The following is a 23,360-nucleotide window of genomic DNA, read 5'->3' on the forward strand; positions in this document are numbered from 1 at the left end:
TCTATTCCCAATTACCCTCTTTTGTTCTCTCTCTCCCATCCCTTTTGATCACTTCTTCCATCCTCACCATTCTCCATCTTTATGTCTTACATGCATGTGATAATTAAATCTTGCTTTGCAGATGAGACAGACACGTAATATCTGTTCTTTTGAGATTAGATTATTTTACTTGACAAGATGATCTTCAGTTCCTTTCATTATGTTGATTTACATAATGCCATTCTTTTAGCTAAGGTTTTTCTTTATCCATTAATGGTCATCTAAACTTGGTCATTCTATACCTTGGCTACTGTGGCTAGCATTGCAGCAAATGTGGAAAACATGGATGTTTACATGTCTCTGTGGCATGTTGATGGTTTCTTTGGGCATATGCCCAGGAGTAGAATTGTTGTTAGTTCTATTTTTAGTTTTCTGAGGAACTTCCACAATACTTGGAAGATATTCTAATTCCTACCAGCAGTAAGTAGTTGAGAATAACTATTCTGATTGGGTTGAGATAGAATCTCAAAGTAATTTTACTTTGTTGTCGCTTGATGATAAGACTATCAGACATATATGTTTTTTCAAACATTAGTTAGACATTTGCCTGTCTTTCTTTTTCCCTTCTTTCTTATTTTCTTCCTTTGTTTATTCCTCTTTTTCCTTTCTTTATATAAAGCAGGGTCTCACTATGTAGCTCTGACTGGCCTTAGACTGACGGAAATCTTCCTGCTTCTGCCTCTAGAGTGCTGAGATCAAAAGCATGTAGATCCATTTCCATATGTTTCTTTTGAAAACTTTTGAAAAACTATCCAATTCATTTGATCATTTGTTTATAGGATTTTGTGGATGTTTAGTTTTTTGAGTACTTTTTAGACTCTAGACATAAATCCCCTGCAGGGACTCTCTCCTATTCTTTAAGCTGTTTCCATACTGTTGGTTGTTTGCTTTGATGGCAGAATTTTTGTTTTTTCTGAATCACTTGAGTCTTCTCTTTCTTGGACATTCTTTGAGATTGGATAGCTGCTAGAGGAGATGACCTGATTATCTACTGATTATCAAGGGAGAAACAAGGAGATTAGTGAGCATCAGTTTTTGTTTTCTTTCTTTCTTTCTTTCTTTTTTTTCTATCAGAGAGCAAGTTGCGGCCATTTTTGCATGATCACATTGTGTCCTGGGATCTGTGTGAACTGTATACATAGGAAAGGAAACCAATCCGGCTCTGTGTTGTTCTGGAGTCTTGGTGTGATTGAAAGGCTGAAGCTGGAGAGCAAGGATGAAAGGGCATGGAAGAAGGAAACATTCCCTTTCACTTGCTTGACTTCACTCTTGCTGCCAGGTTCATCTATGTTGTTGCCACTGCTGTGCCTTTACTGATATAACCAACTACCTCAGACTTCCAAAGCAGACTGAAAACCAGCAGGAATCCAGGAATCCTCCAGGCCTCCAATGACGGACTGAGGCAGCTGAGACATCCCCAACGTCTAGATTCTCTGCCTTTTCAGTACGAGGCAGCTGTTGCTGGGCCACCTAATCCTTACTATGTAAACCAACCGAGTGCACCCCGTCAGTTAGTCATGTTCCTTCAGAGAGCCCTGACTAATCCACCTTGATGTAGCTCAGACTACAGGTAGCCACAGATATATATGCCTGTAGAAATATGTGTCAGAGCATAGAGCATGTTACTGACATCTCGTAGGTTGAGGCCAGGAATGCTACATTCACAGGACAGTTTATCTGTCCTGAAATCTTAGAAAAGCCTGGGTTGAGAGATGCTGAACTAGGTATGGAGTAGCTAGCTTTCCATATTTTCCACATAATATGTGCCAAAAAAAATCATCCTAAAACAAGAAAAGGTTTATTTGGTTCAAAGTTTTGGGGGTGTCAGTCCATGGCCTTTGGACTATTGCACAGTCAATACATCATGGTGGAGTGTTTGCCAGAGGAAGGTGCTCAGCTCATGGCAGCTCGTCAGCAAAGAGGGAGAAGGAAGTGTTGGGGTCCTGACATCCTCTTCAAAGGCACATCCCAATGACCTAACATCCCTCCATGGGGTCCTACCTCTTAAAGATTCTGCCACCTCCTAGTAGTGTCATTGTCTGGGACCAAGCCTAAAGTACACCTCCAGGGAACACTCATGCATAAGAGCCACAGCAATGCATAAGAGAAACATCCACAGACTCCTCATTGTATCTCTGGCTCCTCATCTTATTGTTTAGATTTTATAATTGATTCCAAGAGAAGTCAGAAGTAGCCAGACACTAGCAAGTGGGGGAAGAGTGAAGCTGTCCTGCTCTTTGGGAAGCAGTGATGGTTTCTGTTTTGGACAAGTGTCTTGGGAAAGAGACTGAGGTATATGTCACTAGCGCCAGAGCAGAATATCCATGTTAGTGATAAGGAATCATTTCATAACTATGAGGATTATTAAACTGTGGGCCGAGTTACAGAAATAATTTAGGGAGGTTTTGAAATATTAGATAATTCAAGTCTGTCCTGCTCAAGGTAAGGGTTAACCACAGACTATTTTCAGGGAGCGTGTATTAGCTCAAAAAAACCTATGAATAACATAAACAGATGCTGCAGGAAACTAAGAGGCTATTTTAGGCTTTGTGTAAGATTTGTGATGTGGAAAATCTTTATTGAGTGACTAAATGTCTGACCAGAGTAGTCAAGATTTTTGAATCTGGATTTTGTTAATTTGTAGTATTTGGAATTTATACCTGCGTAGACTTAAAACATGATGTCACTTTGTTGGGGAAGGTTGGAATATATGCTGGGCTCAGAAAAATGAGCAGTGGTTCTCAACCTGTGGGTCGTGACCCCTTCGGTAACCCTCTATCACCAAAAAAGGTTCACATTAAAGTTCATATTAGTAGCAAAATTACAGTTACGAAGGATCAATGAAATAATCTTATGGTTGAGGTCACCACGCGATGAGGGACTGTATTAAAGGATCGTTAGGAACATGGAGAACCACTGCTCTGAAGTGAAGTCAGAAGCAAAGGTTCTGGTTTTCTCTTGCCTTCCTGCCTCTCACCCTCATTTTACTCCTCTTCCTTGAGCAAGCTGTAGACACTGGAACTCATCTCCACATGGTCGATCATAGAAGCCAGAAGGTTTCCAAAAGTTATAATAAAATCTAAAAATACTACCCTGACTTTCCTTTGGTTTTCTGTGTAAGCACTGGCTATAAAGAGCTTTTGTGACCTGCCCTTGTCCCACGGTGGGTTAGAGATCGGCAGGATGCCTGCCCTTCTTGAGAAGAAGAATTGCTCAGCAGAGAGGCTAAGAAGAGTTACATCACACAGATTTTCTGAATCTCCTCCCCTCCCAGTCTGTTGCCCTCAGATCAGGCCCTTTTTGTACAATCACATTTCCATATAGCTGTGTATAGGTCATTGAACCTGCAGACAGAGACAGAAAATTACAGACCACTTTCCCTTCTGAACAAGACGCAACATTTCTCAGTAGGCAACCAAGCAACTGTGAAGACACACTGTAACTCAGCATGCGGTCTTGTGAAGACACACTGTAACTCAGCATGCCGTCTTGCTCGGAGCAGTCTCGGGACAGCTTTTGCAGTGGATGTGTGTTTCCAGTGGGTGCACCTTTAGCTCTGCGTTAAAACTGTACTCGGGTCAGACATTCCGTCCAGCTGCCCCGTCCCACCTCCACGTGCTGCAAATGCCATGTAGGCTACAGGCCCGGGGCAGCTGATGGCGTGTGACGATGGATTTTTACGTTCAACACGATTGTTTTATCAATGTTAAACTTGTAGCATTCAGTAATTGTATGGGGGTAAGATAATGTAATTCTTAGGGACTCATACTGAGGTGTTAAGCCGTGAGCAGTTGCAAGGTCGTTTACTCTGAGATGAGCTTATTCTGAAACCACTCAGCAAAGTAATGCATGCTTAGCGAGTGATAAGATCAAGTACAGGAAAATGAATCCAGAAGAAAGAGTTTTAAATACTGTTTATGCATTTTTGAAAAAGAATTCAAAATGTTTGGTAAGGTTTTTTTTGAAAAGTCATTTTTATTGGTAGCTAAAAAATGTTTTTTGTAAAGCTTTCAGATTTTCACCATTTGGAGATGTGTTGACTCCTATCTGCCTTTAGTTTGGGCTTGTGTACACCAGCTTTGAGGAAATAGAAAGTGGCCCAGGCTCATGTGTGCTTTAAGTTCTCTGAGAATTTTGAGTATGAAATAGACTTTTGTATGCTAGCAATATTGCTCATAAGGCAGTTTATTTTACCTGTGTGTTTATGACTTGGAATTATGATTTTGGGAAAGCTTGCAATGATAGGACAATCTCAAAGGCACAAAAAGGCTGTGAGTGGTAGACAGGGGTTTCTGGACACGGTGTGTAGTGGAGATCTTGCCAAGATGTCTGTGGGGCATTCGAGGACGTACCTGGGACCAGGGAATGCCTGCAGGCTACAGGTTAGGTGGCCAGTGCCCTCGGAGTCAGTCACATGCTGCCTGCTCTTCTCTTAGTGATGCCTACTAAAGGCTTAATTAGAATCTGTTTCCTATAGCCACTAAGAAATAATCAAAAGCAAAGAGGCTTATTTAAATGTGACTACCTCTCTTGCGATTACTGTTGTCTCAGACAGAAGAAGTGGCCAATGTTGCTCCTCACAGCTGCTGCAGGCTCCCTGAATAGACTGACTGGCTGCTGTGGCTGTGAGTTATGAGACATTCCCATTTGCACCATTGTAGCTCTGTACAGAATTTAAATATATGTTTATTTGTTTTTGTTTTTTTTTGAGACAAGGTGAGAGTTGACCCAGTGGTTAAGAGCATTGGCTGCTCTTACAGAGAACCTGGGTTCAATTCTGAACAACCACATGGTGGCTCAGAATCATTTATAATTCTAGCTCCAGGGGGTCCGATGCTCTCTTCTGGATATAGTTTACCACATACATGTAGGCAAAGCACTTCTACATAGAAAATAAAGTAAATTCTAAAAGTATCTTTATGAAAGAAGTGGGAAACAGTAAGATCTGGAGAGGACAGGAACTCTAAAAGGAGAGCAACAGAACCAAAAAATCTGAGCACAGGGGTCTTTCCTGAGACTGATACTCCAACCAAGGACTATGCATCGAGATAACCTAAGACCCCTGCATAGATGTAGCCCATGGCAGTTCAGTATCCAAGTGGGTTCCATTGTAATAGGAACAGGGACTGTCTCTGACATGAACTGATTGGTCTGCTCTTTAATTACTTCCCCCTGAGAGGGAAGCAGCATTACCAGGCCACAGAAGAAGACAATGCAGCCACTCCTGATGAGACCTAATTGACTAGGATCAGAAGGAAGGAAAAGAAGTCCTCCCCTATTAGTGGATTTGGGGAGGAGTATGCATGTAGAGGGTGGAGGAAGGGAGGGATTGGGACAGGAGGAGAAAGGGAACCACAGGGGGGATACAAAGTGAATGAAGTGTAATTAATAAAGAATAAAAAAACAAAAAGAAAACAAAAAAATGTTATTTGTTTTTACATTATGTGTATGAGCTTCTGCCTGCATACACTGCTTGGTGCCCGCGGAAGCCAGAAGAGGGCTGTTGGAGCTGGAGTTGTAACTCCATGTTCTATTACATGTATCAACATGTAGCTAGCGGCCATGTAGGCTCTGGGATTCCGACCTGTGTCTCTTGCAAGACCAACAAATTTTCTAACTCCAAGCCATCTCTACAGCCTCTGAACAGATTCTTAAACATTTCTTTTAGAAGTAGAGCTCAATAACTCTCAGGTATTTAGTGCGGTTAAGTGAAAGTAGGGAGTATGAAGGAGCTACTATGAAGGAGCTGCTCCCTGCTGCCTTTTGCCAGCACCAATGTAAGCACGTCTGTCTGTCCCACCTGTCTTAGCTTTCAGGTTAGTTACATTGTAACCAATAACCAGGTTAAAAACCACATTTCACTGACTCCCTGTCCAGCATCCCATCAACCATGTATCCATAAAATTGTAAGCACGTATGTCAAATACCTGCTGTCACACGCAGGCTACGTGGATGTGGGGCCTCTTTACTACCACATAGAGATTATTGACCTTTTTGATCTTCTTTTACAAGCGTCAATAAGGAACTAGGGCAATATGTATGCTGTTTCGGAGGCGTCTCCAAGCCCTTCCTGATTGCCTGCAATGAACATGCCTGCTAGCAACACTTAGCTTATGCTGCTGGCAGCATGGTTTCCTTTCTGTGTCCATGCTGCCAGCTCAGATTAAGAGTAAGGCTTGCGCTGGAGGTGGCTGCTAACTCAGGTCACCAGGTTAAGTAGTGAGGGAGGGTTAGTTCCTCCCTCTTCAGTTTGTTACACTTTGTTACTTTGTTACAGCTGTTGCCACCCGGCCCTGCTGTGTGATGGCCTGCTGAACCCGGGTCTGTATCAGGCTCAGGGGACTTAGATACGCACCGAGGCAGGTACTCCGCAACCTACACCATTCCGCTATCACAGAGTTATTAACCAGAGAAGATCTGGACTCCTGCATATTTCTTCTTCCTCCTCCTCCTCCTCCTCTTTGGATCATATAGGAACAGGTCACAACTGTCTGCTGGCTTGCTTTCTTTTCTCCTGTTTCTCTCTTCTTTTTCAGCTCTCTCCAACCTGTGTTCTCAGCTTCCTCTTACCTTCTGGTCTCTGAGTGAGTCAGTCCATCTGTCTGGACATCTGGATTATTGCTGTCCAGATCCCTACAGGCAAGGGGTGCTTCCGGTAAGTAGCACTCCCTTACAAAGACTGTTCGTATCTGCTAACACCCTGCTGTGATCTGGTGAGTGCATGGGTGGGAGACACAGTTCAGCATCATTCTGGCTAACCTTCCCCACATTCCTTGCTAGTTACCGTACTCTTCTACTGTGTTTTTTTCTTCAGAACAGAGTACCAGTTGAGAAATCTATTAGCATTATGGTTAGTTTTGACTTTTGGCATGATACAATGCAGATAAAACTGGAAAGGGAGTCCCAGTGAGGATTTCTCTAGATTAAGTTGACTCATGGGCTCACACGTGAGGAATTTTCTTTGCTAAAATTTATCTATCTATCTATCTATCTATCTATCTATCTATCTATCTATCTACTTTTTGAGCCAGGCACCTTGTAATCCCTGTAATCCCAGCACTCTGGGAGGCAAAGGCAAGTGGATATTAGTGAGTTTGAGACCAGTCTAGTCTACAAAAATCAGTCCAGGACAGCCAAGGCTACACAGAGAAACCTGGTCTTGAAAAACCAAATAATAATAATGATAATTTTTTGAGAGTTTCACACATGTTGTGTATTTATGTCCTCTCTATCCAACCCTCTCTCCTCTCCAAATACTCCTTTATCCTCTCACTCAAATTCATTGCCTCCTTTTCTTTAACCGTGACTGTTGCACTGGACTAATTGAGGTGGGAAGGCCATTTGAATGTGGGCAGTTCTATTTCATGGCTTGACCCTGGAATGAATGAAGGAGACACACAGAGAGAGACAGAGAAAGAGAGAGAGAGAGAGAGAGAAGAGAGAGAGAAGAGAGAGAGAAGAGAGAAGTGAGAGAGTGCGCTGAGTAAAGCATGGATTCATTAGCTCTTGGGCTCTGGTTTTGGCTGTGAGTGTGATGTGACAGCTCCTTCGTGTTCCTGAGGTCTTGACTTTCAGGCAATTGTAGTCTGACACTGTGAGACAAAGAAATGCTTTTTTCCTTAAGTTGCTTTCATCAGGATATTTTATAACAACAATAGGAAATGAAACTAAGATAGTGAGTTTACCTTCTGTTAAGCATCACTTCCAGAATGTAAATTTCTATAGGTGAAGCATCTTTTTGGTGTTGTGCCCTATGATTTTTTAATGACTTTATTGGTACTAGGCATACTGTGGTAAACACAGTTGAAGGAAAGAAAGTATGAACAATTAATTATTTCCGTACTTAATGCATTTAGGACAGAATTTGAAAACTGCTGTGAAACACTCTTTAATATGCATGGAAAGGAGGCCTTTTCTCCAACCTTCTCCTTACCACTTAGTTTCTGTAAACACCCGTGATGTTACACATTGGTGCAGTCAGCCAGTGCGTCTTTGTTTCCTTGGAGTATAATCGCCCCTCCTCAGCCTCTCAGAAACTCTAGGGCCCACAGATTGTGTCTATGGCACAACTAGGCTAAGGAAACTTGCTTTTTTAAACTTTTTTGGGGAATGAGGTGAAGGAAGGATAAAGGGAAAATAAGGAAGGAAAGAGATTAAAACGGAATATTTTAAATTGTGAGGAGCTCTTCGTTAAAGCCAGCCACTGGGCTAGCTCTGCTTCATCACAGCTGTGGTTGTACCAGGAGATGGCTGAAGATCCTAGAGAGATTGGACTTTAGATTTTAGGGCATACAATGTCCTAATCAAGGGACTAGAAATCAGCTTTCCTAGATTAGCTAGGTTTGTATAAATTGGAGTAATACTTGTAATGGTTTTGAGACTTTGCTCTGCTCCTCTACACCCCAACTTCAAGTCTCAGACATTTGAATACTTGATTACTAGTTGGTGGCTGTTTAGGGAGGATTTGGAAGTGTGGCCTTGCTGGAGAAAATGAGTTACTGTGGGTGGATATGGTGGTTTGAAAGAAAATGGTTCCTCATAGGGTCATATATTGGAATAGTTCAACCCCAGCTGGTGGAACTATTTGGGAAGGATTAGGGGGTGTGGCCTTGTTGAAGGAGGTGTGGACCTTTAGGTTTAAAAAGCCCACATCATTCCTGTTAACTTGCATGTGTTCTCTTTCTCCCTGTCTCTCCACCCCCTTTCTGTTTTGCTCAAGCCTGTGGTTAAAGTCGTATGCTCTCAGCTAGTGCTCCAGTGCCATGCCTGCTCTTCCTCTGCCACGTTCCTGGTCATAGTGGTCATGTGCTCGTCTTCTGAAAGTGTAAGCCCCAATTAACTCTTCCTTCTATAAGTTGCCTTGGTCATAGTGTCTCATAGCAATGGAAAAGTAACCAAGACACTAGGCTTTGAGGTTTCAAAGGACTCTGGCCATTTCCAGTGAGCTCTCTCTGCTTCCTTGGATTGAGATGAGAGCTCTCAACTGCTGCTCCATCTGCCTGCCACCTGCTGTGCTCGAGCCACCATCACGGGCTCTAATCCTCTGGAATGTCATGGTATTTTAGTGCAGAAAAAGAAAAGTAGCCATGACAGTATTCACTATTTATAAGAAATGGTGAGACTGTGTTTTCCACATTTAAGAGATCCCTTTAGTTCACCAGTGTGAACTTTATTTAGTTCACTAATTTTAAAACAACGGAATATATTTGATTTCCTGGCTGTGTCATTTTGAAATCATGCACACAATTTTCAAGCGTGTATTTAATTTTTATCAGCAAGCAATTTACCCAGTTAGAAGACAATGACCTAGTTCAGCTGAAAGTAAGTCCCTAATCTTCATAAATATATTGAAGCAGCTTAGACTTTTTCTAACGAATCTGTATTTTTGTCTTGTCTATAAGCAATGTTATATAATGTACACAGTTACAAAAAGCCCATTTTCAGATATATTTTGGCTACATTATTAATTGCTTGCAAGAACAATACAATGCATTTTCCTTTAAAAATTCTCTTCAAACTAATTAGTTAGGATGACTTCGGTTATGCAGTTTTTATGGACATTAAAAAGTGTGCTGAGGAGTGGGGGCATCTTGGCACAGCTGGCACTGTGCATCTTCAGTTTCAGGTCCATCCTATCCTGCCCTTAGAGAACTTCTACAAAGAACAATACAGTGAGCTACAAGTACGCATAGCTGTGCACACACTTACCCCGAGGAGGGGCACTGTTAGAAATGTTAATAAGTGGAACGGAACTATCTTCATTACATATTGGTCCTATGAGCTAAGTATTTGAAATTCTTGGCATGTGTGATGCTTTTTTTATTGTGACATCACAGTTGAGGAAAAGTGCGTTTGTTCACAGACACTCCCTGTAGAGTTACCCACTGATTAAAGGGTACATACTGTACCTACAGAGACTGCGTGCCCTTTTACTTAAATGATTGTATGGCACCATTGTGTCCCTTTATTTTGGCTCTGTTATTGAATTAGCCATTGCTGACAATGTTTTCTTGATTTTTTAAAAATCTCTTGCCTTACTTGAAAACCAGACTCAAAAGCTTTATGCTGCTAAAGAAAACAGCAAGTTAGAAAATAACACATGGGACATAGGAACTGTACTGAACCCAGGTTCAAGGCAGACGCAAAGACTGGGGATGAGAAGTAGGCTTCACAACAGGATACCTGTGGAAGGCAAGGTCAAAAAGCCAGCCCCGGGCTGGGAAATGGCTCAGTGTGTAAGAGTGCTTGGTGTCTCAGGCTCCCCAAAAGCTGTGTGTGCTCTGTTCACTTGTAATTCCAGTACTGTGGGAGGGTAGAGCAAGAGGACCTAGAGGCTTGCTGGTCTGTTAGCCTAGCAAAAGCAGACCCATGAGCTTCAGTTCAGTGACATATGCAATCTGTAGGAAACAAGGCTGAGATTGGTAAAGCTGGATATTCGTGCTTATCTCTAGCCTCTACCTATGTGCACAGATGCATGCACCCTCTAAGCGTATGTATTCCACAGCTGGATACCTGTGTCTCTCTGCTCTCCACACATGTGCACAGATACATGTGCCCTTCAACAGGCATGTATTCCAAAGCTAGATACCCATGTCTGTCTTTGCTCTTCACACATATGCATGGATGTTTAAATATGTACCTGCACACCTGTATGCATGTTTAAATATGTACATATTCCACAACTGGATACCCTCGTCTATCTCTACTCTATGCATACACAAATGCATGCACCCTCTGTCATGCAGGCATTCCACATGCCCCACCCCTCAACACACAATTAAGGGGGATTAAAGACTATTTTGCTTCATCTTATTTTACTTCATCTTGTCATGTTTGGTTGTCTCTTGGGAGCCTGTTCTTTCCTGATGAGAGACAGAAAGGGAGTGGATCCAGAGGGGAGATGAGGCAATAGGAACTGGGAAGGGCGAAGGGAGAGGAACTATAATCAAGATACAGTGTATGAGAAAAGAATCCATTGTCGATAAAAGGCTATGTATTCTGTGTGTCTTATGTGTGTGCCGGGAAGAATGTATGTTAAAAACATAAAGAGCTCCTAGAAAAATGTGAAAACCGGCAACTGAATTGGTTATTTACTTTTTGAGTGACTCATTGCAACAGCTATGCTTCACTCAAGGATTCTTTCAGCATCTCCCATTCTAGCCAATTTTCCTTTATCTCTCAAGAGCTACTTCCTAAGGCAGACATTTCCTTATATCATTTTGTGAAAAACTACCATTCTGATTATTGACTTACTGCAGTATGAATTACGGAGTGTGGCAGTCAAAGGCCTAATGATCTGTTGCAGCTATCCTCCCCAGCTTCCTTGAGGCATTTGTTTCAGCCTTTCAGAAGCCACAGAGCTTCCTGTCATCTTCTACATCTGCCGTGTCCTTCTTTGTCCCGGGACCTTCGAATACGCTATATCCCGGGGAGGAACACCCGGGGAGCTAAACCAAGTGCTGTTTGCTGGATCAGCTTGCTCATCTGGATGTGGGAACAGGAATAATTGCCCAATAAAATGACAGACCATGCACATAAATGTATATCATGATTTTGGTGTTGGCTTGGTGAACAGAAAGAAACACCTGAGTTGGGGAGCAGATAAACCTGTGTTCAATCTGAGTATTTTGTGAGCCTGTGACCTAGGCAAATTCATAGATGTGTCTGCAACTGTGTCTTACATTTGGGGAGACAAGGCTACATTACAGTCCGTGGTTTAAATAGATCTGAGTAATGTTTGTCATTTAACCAGAACATCAATGATGTCACTGACTTTGCTATAGCTTTAGTAAGGTCAGTAGTTGATACCAACAAGCAAAGTGCCATTGCTTTGATCCAGCGGGTTTGTGTATTTAAGTTCATAGAATAAAGCATATTAAAGCTCATATTAAAAGCTTGCTGTGATTTCCCCAGCGCAAATGTTAAAGTAGAATACATTTCACAGTGACTAATCAGACAGCTCAGCTTCTGAGCAAAGGAGATTACCATATCAGATCTTTCTTTGCTCCTTCTAATTATGGATTACACATCATATTGCCTTGGGGACTTCCTCAGGAGAAAAAGTGCATAATAAAGTTAATAAATAGCCCCAATCATTAGGAATTTTCCATGTTTAGGGTAACATTTCTGTGTCTGATTATTTTACTATATGAATTGTATTGTTAGGAAAAAGGAAAAAGAATATAAATTGCACCTGCTGCTATTTTCTTTATGGTTTCAATATGAAGTGTCCTTCTTCCTGGTTTACATTTTGGAGACGTGGTCCTCAGGTGTTGGTACTGTTTGGGGAGGTTGTGGAAACATTGGGGGAGGGTAATGGCGGGAGGGAGTACGCCACATGAGGACTTCGATGTTTACATTGGCTCTGGCTCCAGTTGTCTTCTCTCTGCTTGCTATCTGAAAGGACCTGATAAAACACCTGGGACACACAGTCCCACTCCACAGCACTCCACCTCAGTGCACAAGACAAAGCACCTATGGGCTGAACCACCTGGACATGTGAACCCATTAAATAATACCTCCTCCCAAGTTCTTCCAGGTATTTTAATCCAGAGAACGCAAAAGCAAAACTGACTCAGAAACTGGGGAAAGGGATTAAAAATAAAATTTACATGAAAAGTAGGTAGCTGTAAATATAGGTGAAGCAAAGGGAACCAGTTTGGGCAACTGTGGTGATTTGAATGAGAATGGTCTCCATAAGCTTACATATTTGAATGCTTGGTCCCTAGTTAGTGGAACTGTTTGGGAAGCAGTAGGAGGTGTGACCTTGTTGGAGGAGGTGTGTTGCTGGGGGTGGGCTTCAAGGTTTCAGAAGCCTATGCCATTCGTAGTTAGCACTCTCTCTGCCTTGCACTTGTGGACCAAGATGTAAGGGCTCAGCTACTGCTCCAGCACCAGCCATGCCTGCCTGCTGCCTGCTGCCTGCTGCCTGCTGCCTGCCATCATGGTCACAGACTAATTCTCTGGAACTGTAAGCCACATTAACTCTTTTATAAGTCGCCTTGGTCATAGTATCTCTTCACAGCAACAGAACGGTAACTAGGACAGCATTAAAATAGAAAAATGGGGAGGAACAGCATCTAAAAATGATGTATAACTTTGAGTTGAGATATTTGAGTTTGATTTGAATAGAACAAACACATTTTTGCTTCCCAGTAGGGATTCGTCTTTGCCAACGTGAGGAAACATATCAACCATTGTGAAGAGTGCAGGTTTGCTTTCTTATATAATCTCATGGAGTAAGGGTTAACATGTACACGCACTGGTGTCCGTTGTTCAGATGGAGCCAAAAGTCTGATGCAATGGGTTTACATTTTACCCAGACTTTGATTACAACTGTATTTCAAACTACTATGGCTTTGTGTTTACAGCTCTTACTGTCAAATGGTTTCCGATTTTATGATACAACCCAATGTGTGTGTCTGTGTGTGTGTTTTATAATCGTTTAGAACTGGGCTGTGTAGGTACTATGACGCGAGCCATTCTTTAACACATCCTAAAGGGACAGGACATGGAATAACATCACCTTCCAACATCTATTCCTTGGTGCCCATTCTGGTTCTAAGTCCTGGGCTGCTACAAAGTCTTCTTTTGTACCTCAGAACTTTCTCTGTGCCTACAAATTGCTCAAAATAACATTTATTTTTACCTAACACCTTATTTTTCATTTTTTCTCCCCCCCCATAGTTCACTCTCTTGCTAAATTCCAGCTTTCTTCATCAATCCTTTACTCACTAATTCATCCATTCTTATCTCTTCAGGCACTTACTGTGACTATGTTATAGCTAGAATGTTGAGGGAGATATAGGAATTACGATACTTGGCCATGGTGTTTCTGTTTATCCTTCACGAAGTCAAGCTTGTGTCTATTTGAATTCCTCTGTAATTGATTATGAACTCTTTAAGGGAAAAATAAGATTGTCTAACTTTTTTATGTGTTCATCTTTTTCTACTTACTGAGTAGTGAGAAAAATTTTGGACCTGCTACATACATTAGCACAGAAACTTGAAAGCAGATGCCCAAGAGCAATTCAGATGCATCAGATGCTTCTTTCTCTGTTAAAGTGGATTTGGTGGACAAATGCTACTGCATTGCTTCTGGCTAGGACTGGGGTGAACTCAGCTGTCCAGAATGTTGTTGAAATCCAAAACCAGAGCAGTGTGTCTGATAATGTCATCTTCCTGAGTTTGAAATGTGTGAGAAAGTAGAAACATTTATAAACCACGAGGATGTTTGCAATTTTCAACAAATTAGGCACAACTGAGAAAGCAAAAATGGCCAATCTTCTGGACCATTCAAAATGCAGCCAGCATTTCCAGACCACTTAGGGAAAACATATCAAAGCAGCCGCAACAGATAAGACGGCAGCAGTGAATGAGAAGAGGAGGTGAATGACAGGCAAGGACCAGGAGCTGTGAAGGAATGTGGGACAGAGACTTGTGCTCCGTTCTAAAGCTGGTTCTCGATGTACCGAGAATTTGATCAGCCATCTTCACTAACATATCAGAAATACACGGCATGGATAAAAACATCCAGAAAATCATTCTAGGATAGCTTATTGGTTCTCTCAGTAGATCAAGATATGTACATTTTTATTAAGGTCTGTAAGCTCGTATTCATTTTATTCCATAACATTTTCATTTCAAACGTATAAAGTCAGGTTTATCTGTTTAAATGGGCGTAACTGAGAAACCTGAAGAATAATAGCTTCCTTATATGTTTGGGAAAGATGTTGGAACCAGTTTATTAAACAACTGAAAGCATCAGCCCCTTATGAATGCAGATAACTGCAAAAACAAGTGGTGTGTATGTGTATATGTGTGTGTGTGTGTCTGGGTGTGGTGTGTGTATATGTGAGTATGTGTGTTTGTCTCTGGGTGTGGTGTGTGTGTATATGTGAGTGTTTGCATGTGTGTATATGCATGTAAGTGTGTGCATGTGTTATATGTTTGTATGTGAGCATGTGTATGTATATATGTGAGTATATGCATGTGTGTATGTGAGTGTATGTATGTATGCATATCTGTGCATGTATGTGTGTGTACATGTATGTGTATGTATGTGTATATGGGTATCTGTGCCTGTATGTGTGAATGTGTGCATGTGTGTATGAATGTATGGTGCTGTAAGCATGTGTCATGTAACTCTTCTATACAATTTGCATTCATGAGGAGGAAGTACTATGCAATGATGAGGTGAATAGCATTTGGGATCAGTTGAGGAGAACGTCTCACTGTGGGTAGGAACTACAGTGAGATTAAGGAAAACAGTGACAAGTTAAGACAGAAAGGAGAAACCAACAAACACTAGAGGAACAAGAGGACACATCTGGTCCTCTCAACACCCATATCTGGGCTGCCTGGAGGCGGGAAAGGAAGTGGACAAGCATGCCTGACAGCCAGTAGCCGCCCTGTTGGGGAGCGCAGAGGAGCAACAGAACGCACAGAAGAAACAAACTGAAGAGACCAGAGCCTCAGCCAACAGCTAGGTTTTCAAGTGCCCATTTCACCCCAGTGCTTGCATCCCCAGTGCAAGGACAGTCTTATCCTGCATGGTGAACAAGAGGTCAGGTATGTCATAATGGATAGTTGACTACCAGTGTTGGGTTAACCAGTGTGGAAAGCCATGTCTTGTCAGAGCCAGGGGTGGCTTTCCACAGCAGCGAGAACTCACTGCATGCTCCTCAAGCACCTTTTACTCCCTGCAGAAGAGAGAAAACCCTACCCTGTGTCTGGAAACTGGGCTGGGAAGGATAAAAGAGGACCAGAGTGTGTTTAGGTGATGCTGTGTGTCAGCAGGGTCTCTGTGTTCCTAACGGTGTGGCAGCAGATTCAGCGGGAGGCAGGGAGGTGGCATTCTTTTTGTAGGGGGAAAGGTTTGTGAGAGCGGAGTATCTCTGAGATACTCTTTAGTGCCTACACTACCGTGAACTGGGGAAAAATAGTGACTTGTTCCCTCGGGGAATTGGAGAGCAGAGATTGTCATTTTCCATTGAAGGGCTTGGCTGCAAACACGGCATTGAGGAGGAGGGATCAGAACTGTCCTCAATGGTTGCGAGAAAGATTTGAAGTGTTTATTTGCCAGGCAGGTGCAACCGTATTGGCCACGTCATAACATTTGACACTAGGATTTTGGTGGGTAACAAATTTAATAACTTTAGTCGATTATTTATATTTTTGGGCAACATTCTCCCCTTTCCTGTCCTTTATGACCTACGTATGCACCTGGAGAACCATGTTTAGAAGTGAGCCAAGATATTAAAGAGAAAGGGAAAGCCTTAATGTTGTCCCATGTCAGTGATGTCATTATCCTCTGACAGCCTTAACTTTTCTTCCAACTCAAAGAAGCTTACTTTTAGAAAACTGAAATGTTTTTTTTAAAATATATGTAAGAAATTGCCTCAGGCAATAGCAGTTCACTTGCAATTCAGGCTCCAGGCAGTGAAAAGAGGAAACTTTACATCATTTCTCCTTAAGTGAATTAAATGAGAGCCGAGGGAAAAGATGATTACGAGACTGCCATATAGCTAGATGTCATAATCAGCAAAATCATTCATAGTTGTACAAACTCTAAGCTCTCGCACTTCTGCGTCTCTAACAAAAACATCAAATTACTTAAAATGTCAACTACCTTTTAAAAACAGCAAATCTCACTGTTGAAGAATATGCCAGGACCTCTGCTGTCCCTTTTTGTAGTTAACTATGCTGGTGACATTTGGCTTTCACTGGGCACTTTGACGAAAGGTCGACCTGGGACTGAGTTTGGAAAGAGGGCCGAATGCTGTTGCGTGAGTGCTGTAATTCCTCAGGCAGGATTCAGGGAATCCCAGAAGAGCCATGCGGACAGACAGGCAGAAAGAAACAGGTACCACAGTCAGAGGCAGGGGAGCCACAGGGCCAGAACAGCCAGTGAAAGAACTCTGAGAACCTCAATGAGGAAGTCTCACTGAGATACATTCATTAACACAGAAATGTGAAGACATAGGGACCTCAGTTAGTTCAGATAAACACTGAAACAATTATAAACTGAAATTCACTTAACAAGGGCCACAATACGACAGAACACAACAGTTTAACTAGAAAATGCCATTTTCTAACACAGAGTGGAAGAGGATGTTCTATATCGCCCTTCTTTTGTTACTTTGTGTGTGTGTGTGTGTGTGTGTGTGTGTGTGTGTACAATGTTGGAGATCAAAACCTAAATCTGAAGCCTTTATAACTTGCTGTTGCATATCAGCAAAGAAGGAGAGGGCTCCTGGTGTCAAGATGGACTCTGGGTGTTCTGACAGGGGAGTGCCTGGAGCTGTAGAACCAAACAGTAAGTGGTGGCTTTGGACCTCTCTAGTGATGGAGCATCTGAGGATATGGCGCTAATGAGGGAGAATGTAGCTAAGGAGGAGGGAGCTGACCTAGGAACTAGGCTGAGATTTATCGGCATTTACTATACGGTTAAAAACAAAAGTGTTTTTTATACATATAAATTGTTAACATATGTATCAGAGTGCATTCATTGTTGGTGTGCATTGACGGGTACATAGAGCCTCACACCATTCTGGAAGAAGAGACACATGGTCAGTGAGGGTGGGTGTGTTTCACTGGCCTGGTCTTACCCTATGTGGTAGAAAACCTGCATTTCTTGTTTTGAGACCCTGGGCTGCTCAGATTCTGAAGTGGGTACTACCTAATTAGTGTGAAAGCACTCTGAGTCAGATCAGGGTGTCTGCAAAACACCTTATAATTCCAGGAAGTCATACTCTGCAGGCACAGTGCTGTTAAGGAGACAGACCTGGAGTCCTATTTCTTTTGCAACACTCTTTAGGCCATAGAGCCCAGGATGTACTAGAGAGCAGTCCTCATTTTTCCATTTTCCACTTTAAGGTAGGAACGACCCATAAGCTATGGGAACACGAGATGTTTGAGGACATTTAACATAGTTCCTCGTGTGTGGAAAGCTCTCAGTAGATAGAAAATATAAAAACTATCACCACAAAGCTAGAAATTAAGTTGTTTAAATGCTAACAGCACCTCCCCCAACTTTTTAAATGAAAAAGACTTAACTAAACTAGCCACCTCCAGGCACTTCAGTTCAGCAAGTTTGTTTTGATGTGTGAAACTACGCTCCAGTGCCTACCTGCTTCACAAGCATAATCTGTTACCTTTTATTCAGATGGTAACGTATTGACACAGACTTACTAAGTTTTCTACCTAGTTGAAAAGTAAAAAAATGTGTGTCCAGATTCAGAGTAAGAATAGCACAAAACTGTAGCAACTGTTACAAAATTGACTTGGAGCAGTGGATATCACCTCATCTATGCATTGGTAAATTTATTCTCTCATAGTTGGACATGGGTCAGTATGTCGGTATGCTGTCATTCAGCAAAGGCCATCAACAAAGGACATCCACAGCCATTCATAAAGCAACACAACACAACACAGACATTTTTTAATGACTTCCTCAAGCTTATGAATTTTGTAGGATGTCTGTCTTTCCCTTTCTTCTCTTCCTGTCGTGTCGTTAGGAAGTCACATCAGTGAGACCTCCAGGGCAAAGCTCAGGCAGTCGAAGTTTCCCTGAGCTTCTGCAGCTGAGCCCTCAGCACTGGGGCTGTCCTTGGAAATTCTGAAGTGGATCTGGCTTGTTTCTGATGCCTTCTACTTCACTCTATCTTACCTGTTTTCAGACTACCTGAAGTATTATGTAAAATAATTATTTTGCTTGATGACATTGTTTAATAAGCAAAACAACTCTGATAAGGATTTATGAAATGACATATTCTGAGGATGTTTAAAAAAACTGTAATTCTGGAATGACTGTAGACCGATAGGAACTTGGGAAAATATCACAGTGGGGTCCCAAATGCCCTTTGTTTGGCTTCTTCTGGTGGCACAGCCTCACATGACTAAACTGGTATCAAACTACTGATTAACTTTGGTTTATTGTGACTCGCTGGATATGACTAGGGGACTGAGGGATAAAAGGCCAGCTCTTCTGAGCCCAGGTCAGCTTTTGGGTGCTACTGAGCAGCAATTTGGGGTTAGCTTGCTGCCATCCCCACTCTGTCCCTGCAGAGCAAGGCGGAAGCTGGAGTCACACTTTATCCTTTCCTGTGTTAATATATCCAGCATTCAAGTGGACTTTTTGGTTAAAATACGGCCAATAGCTCTTTACATCTATAGGGAGTTTTGCTGTTTCCAAGCCACCCTGGCCGAGTATGATCATTGTTCAGAGGAAAGAGCATGAATCCAAATCACTCAAATCCTGGCATTTATTAGTATGAGTCTTGTGACAAAGCACAAAATGTCCTTGGGTCTTGCCGAATTGCATCTGCATAGTTGTTCCTGTGAAGATTTATTTTTTTTCCCTAGCAAACCTGAACATAAAGGTCCCGGGACGTAGATAGATATCTGACTGACATTTTACAAACTAAGGTTCAAAACTGGTAAGTTAATTGCTGAGAATCATTGAACCAGCACATAGCACCACAGCTGAACATGCTAGGATGGTGTCTTCTATGACATCACATTACCTTTCTGAAGTACCAAAGGTCAACACAACACAACACAACACACCGCACCACAACACAACAACCAATCTAGCCAAACAAAGCAAGCACAGCAAAAAGAGCAAACAGCCCCCAGCTCAGGGCAGCGGTACAGGGTTGGGAGCCTGGTCTTCTGTGAGGCTGTGGACCTTTACTGATGGCCTTTGCCGTGTGCACAGAAGTCCCTGCTTGGGTGCGGTTGAGTGATGGGGAAAAGAGAGGTTGACTGAGGTTACTATGGGTTATTATTTTAGGTCCTCTGCAAAAGTTCCCCCAGTTGCTCAGATAGTACCGGTATCCATGAACCCCACATCCTCTCTGTCACCGTGTTGCCTTCATCCGCAGTGGAAAGCGTGGAATGTTGAGAATTTGAGCTTGCAACTCTGCAACTACTTACAGTTTTCTTTTATCTTTTTTTTTAAACCTTGAGAGGACATAAATGTAAAAGGGTGGAGGTTCTGATGTTGTTATCATCCTTGTAACTTTCAATGTTTTGCTCATGAAAAGAATTTATTGCTGTGTGGTAGTGGTGCACACCTTTAATTCCATCACTGAGGAGGCATAAGCAGGCATATTTCTATGAGTTTGAGGTCAGCCTGGTCTACAGACTAAGTTCTAGGACTACCAAGGCTACAGAAAGAAACCATTTCTCAAAAAAAAAAATAAATAAAAGAATGCTAATATGGAGCACTTTTATAGCCTGGAATGTCTTTAGTACCACATTAGTCAAATTTACTTTTTAACCTGCTGTGAGCACCTTTATATCATCTTAAGTTCTTCAGACTAGAGCACCTGTTTTAGAAGAATTCACGGGGATCTCTCAGTCTATGCATTTCCTTGAGATTGCTTAGGAAATGTTAAAATTGGCCATTAATTCCAAAGGGCTTTTGCTGCAAATGTCAAGATCTTAGGTACAGTGTGTGTGTGTGTGTGTGTGTGTGTGTGTGTGTGTGTGTGTGATCCTGATACCTTAAGTACTGGGCTATAATTAGAAAGATCCAGTCTTTTGATGGCGATGTGCAGTTTGAGTTTTCTTACTTAAAAGTGGGAATGTCATAATTTAGGTTGAGATAAAGAAACCTGAGTAGAATATTCTCAGGGATTCCTAGTCATGTCTCTGGCTGTAAAACTGACTCAGTCTTTGACTATTTAGATTAGTTTTACTGTGGCCAGAAGAGAATGGGAGAAAAATCATTGCCAAAGTATAGTATATGCGATTAGAATTAAGAGATTTAGGATGGAAGATTGCCCTGAGAAATTCAGTAGAACAGCTCAGTATAAAGAAGACTTTTACAGAATTTGAGAGGCAAAAGAATCTAAGCATGCTTGCCCTTTATGTCTGGTGATGTTTTCTTTCCTCCCTCATCCTATGGTATTGAAGGAACTCAGAAGCTTTCACTCTGAGCTGGGGCTGGATTGTTTTATTTTTCTAACAAACATAAGTGCTTTTTTAAATTAACTCAGACTGATGATTCAATGAGATTTAATGAATAATAATAGTCCTCCCCCATTAATTTTAAACACAATTAAAAGAAAACATAGCTGCATACACAAAAAAAAATTGTCATTATAGGAAAAGCAAAATTACTTTTTTTGGATATATATATATAATTGCTTTATGCTTTCTCTTGTTTTTTCTTTCAAGGAGTAGTACAAAACCTGGCAAAAGGGTTACCTGGCTACGTGCTGGTGTGGATGCCCACCCCAGACAGCACATCACAGGTTGGCAAAGTGCCACAACCACACAGAAATGAGCAAATGCTAGCATCTCTCCAGAACAGCTCAATGGACGTGGTCCTTGGACAGAACTTACAGACTGCCTTTAAATATTAAAACAGTGCTTATCAATGATAAAAGTTGGCTCTCATAAAGCATAGGGTTATAAAACATGTTAGCTTTGCTTAACTTTTGACTATGACAAAGATATTTCAATACAAATATCAGAAATATACAAAGAAGAATGATTCTAAAGTCAGATTACAATTCTATCAGAGCATGCATTTTAGCTTAAAAGCATATGAATGTAAGGAATGAACATTTGTACTTGTGACTATTTCACAAAACACTAAGGCACTTAAAATTAGACGCTGAGCATACTCACAGTATTTTCCAATAATGAAGATGTAGAAGAAGAATGGACCAGATGTCATTTCCTTCTTTCTGAGCAACTGATTAATGAAAGATAAAATGTAGTCTTGGATAAAATGAGTCGCGCACAGCTCACGGTGGTTGTGCTATTTCTGTCCGCAGTCTTAGCAGCTATAAGGCAGCTCTCTCACTCTCTCTCTCTCCCTTGTCCCTCCCTCATTCCCTCCCTTCTTTTATTCTTCTGCCCCTCCCTCCCTCCTCTCTTGATTCCCCTTTCTGAAAGTCTTACAATCTTTCTACACACAGACAAACACACACACACGCACACAGAGAGAGAGAGAGCTAGCTGAGTGGCAAGGAAAAGTTTCTGTTTCTGCTAAATATCTGGTCTCCACATACATGTATGAACATTGACAGAAGTCTGACCTGATCAAAGCCACACTGTTAGAAATAAATTGAGCTGAGGCAAATCCTAGGCAAAATAACATTTCCCCCTCTATGAATGCTTATGTGGTACAACTATTAAGCTGGAATTGAGGTGTGACTGCAGTGGGCTTTCAAACCTGTTTGGAAACTTGTGCAATTGATATAGCTCAAAGAAAAATATAAAAAATCAAATATCTCAAAAAATTTTTTTGTGCTCCTGGATTTTTGTCATAACAGAGACCTTTACATGCTGTAGCAGAATAGTAAAGTCTTGCTGGGTCCAAAGCTTAGGGATTCTGACACTTTGGGGCTGGCAGCTGTTACCTGAACTTGGGTTTTCAGGAAGAAAATATCTGATCAGCAAGACAGCTTTGGGGCTATGCACAGGGCACAGAGCCTAATGCACAAAAAGCAGCCATTTATGTGACAAGTTTTAACATGGCCTCCAGGGGGAGAAGAAAAGAATATTTCTATGAGCAGCATTTTTTCTAAGCCAGAGTATTCAACTCTTAGTTTTGATTTAGTAGTGTGTTTCTAGAAAGAATGGTTATCACAGTGACATAAGGCTTTGATAGAGGATGGGGAAATGAATGAGTAGAGGAAGTGTCAGCCAAGATGAAGTGTGCAAGAAGCTTGGGAACCTATGCTCTTGCAACTCAATACAAAATATAATGAGCGGACTTTAGAACACATGTCATATAAAAGAATGGGGGTCAGATACTACCAGCCAAAGGTTTAAGCAGGGATGAGGATGGGGGTAAGGGAATGATAAGGGTTGTGTAAATCAAATTAAGAGTATATGAAAACACATTGTGAAAGCCACTATACTAGTTTATAAAATTCATTATCATTCACTATAAAGTTCATTAACATATAACCAAAAGCTGAGTGGTGGTAGCACATGCATTTAATTCCAGCATCTCGGCAGGAAGAGGCAGGTGGGTCTCTGAGTTTAAACAAAGGAAACCTACATGGATAAAAAAAGCTTTCCCCAGAAGACATGAGTTTTTACAGAAAACCTCAGTGTTACCTGAGGCACAGGTTACCTCCTTATGAATGACTGGTGAGGAAGGCTCAGAGGCACTCAGAACAGTATAGGTTACTGCCATTGCTCTTGGTTTTCCACAGCAACTATATGATAAGACACTTTTGTTTGAAGACACCACACTTTGATTGTAGGACACAGAGAAACAGATCTTGAACTGACCAGGAACCTCTCTTCTTACTTTTTATAACAACAGCCATGCAGGCTGCTAGGGAAGAAAA

At 41.6% G+C, this 23,360-nt stretch overlaps 1 protein-coding gene across 4 annotated transcripts in view; it reads right to left on the minus strand.

Annotated features, from left to right (window-relative positions):
• Positions 1-21,846, minus strand: part of Rxfp1 (relaxin family peptide receptor 1) — a 99,837-nt gene extending 77,991 nt beyond the window's left edge. For 3 of the 4 annotated variants that reach the window (XM_060378461.1, XM_060378460.1, XM_060378466.1), the window contains exon 1: positions 21,682-21,845. In XM_060378461.1, coding sequence (XP_060234444.1) covers positions 21,682-21,730 — 49 coding nt within the window. In that variant the 5' untranslated portion in view covers positions 21,731-21,845. Of the gene's footprint in view, positions 1-21,681 lie in introns of all 4 variants that reach the window. The other variant, XM_060378465.1, reaches the window with a different exon arrangement.
• Positions 21,847-23,360: the final 1,514 nt, after the last annotated feature.

The sequence above is a fragment of the Meriones unguiculatus genome, chromosome 2 (assembly GCF_030254825.1).
Source record: "Meriones unguiculatus strain TT.TT164.6M chromosome 2, Bangor_MerUng_6.1, whole genome shotgun sequence".
Classification (NCBI taxonomy): Eukaryota; Metazoa; Chordata; class Mammalia; order Rodentia; family Muridae; genus Meriones; species Meriones unguiculatus.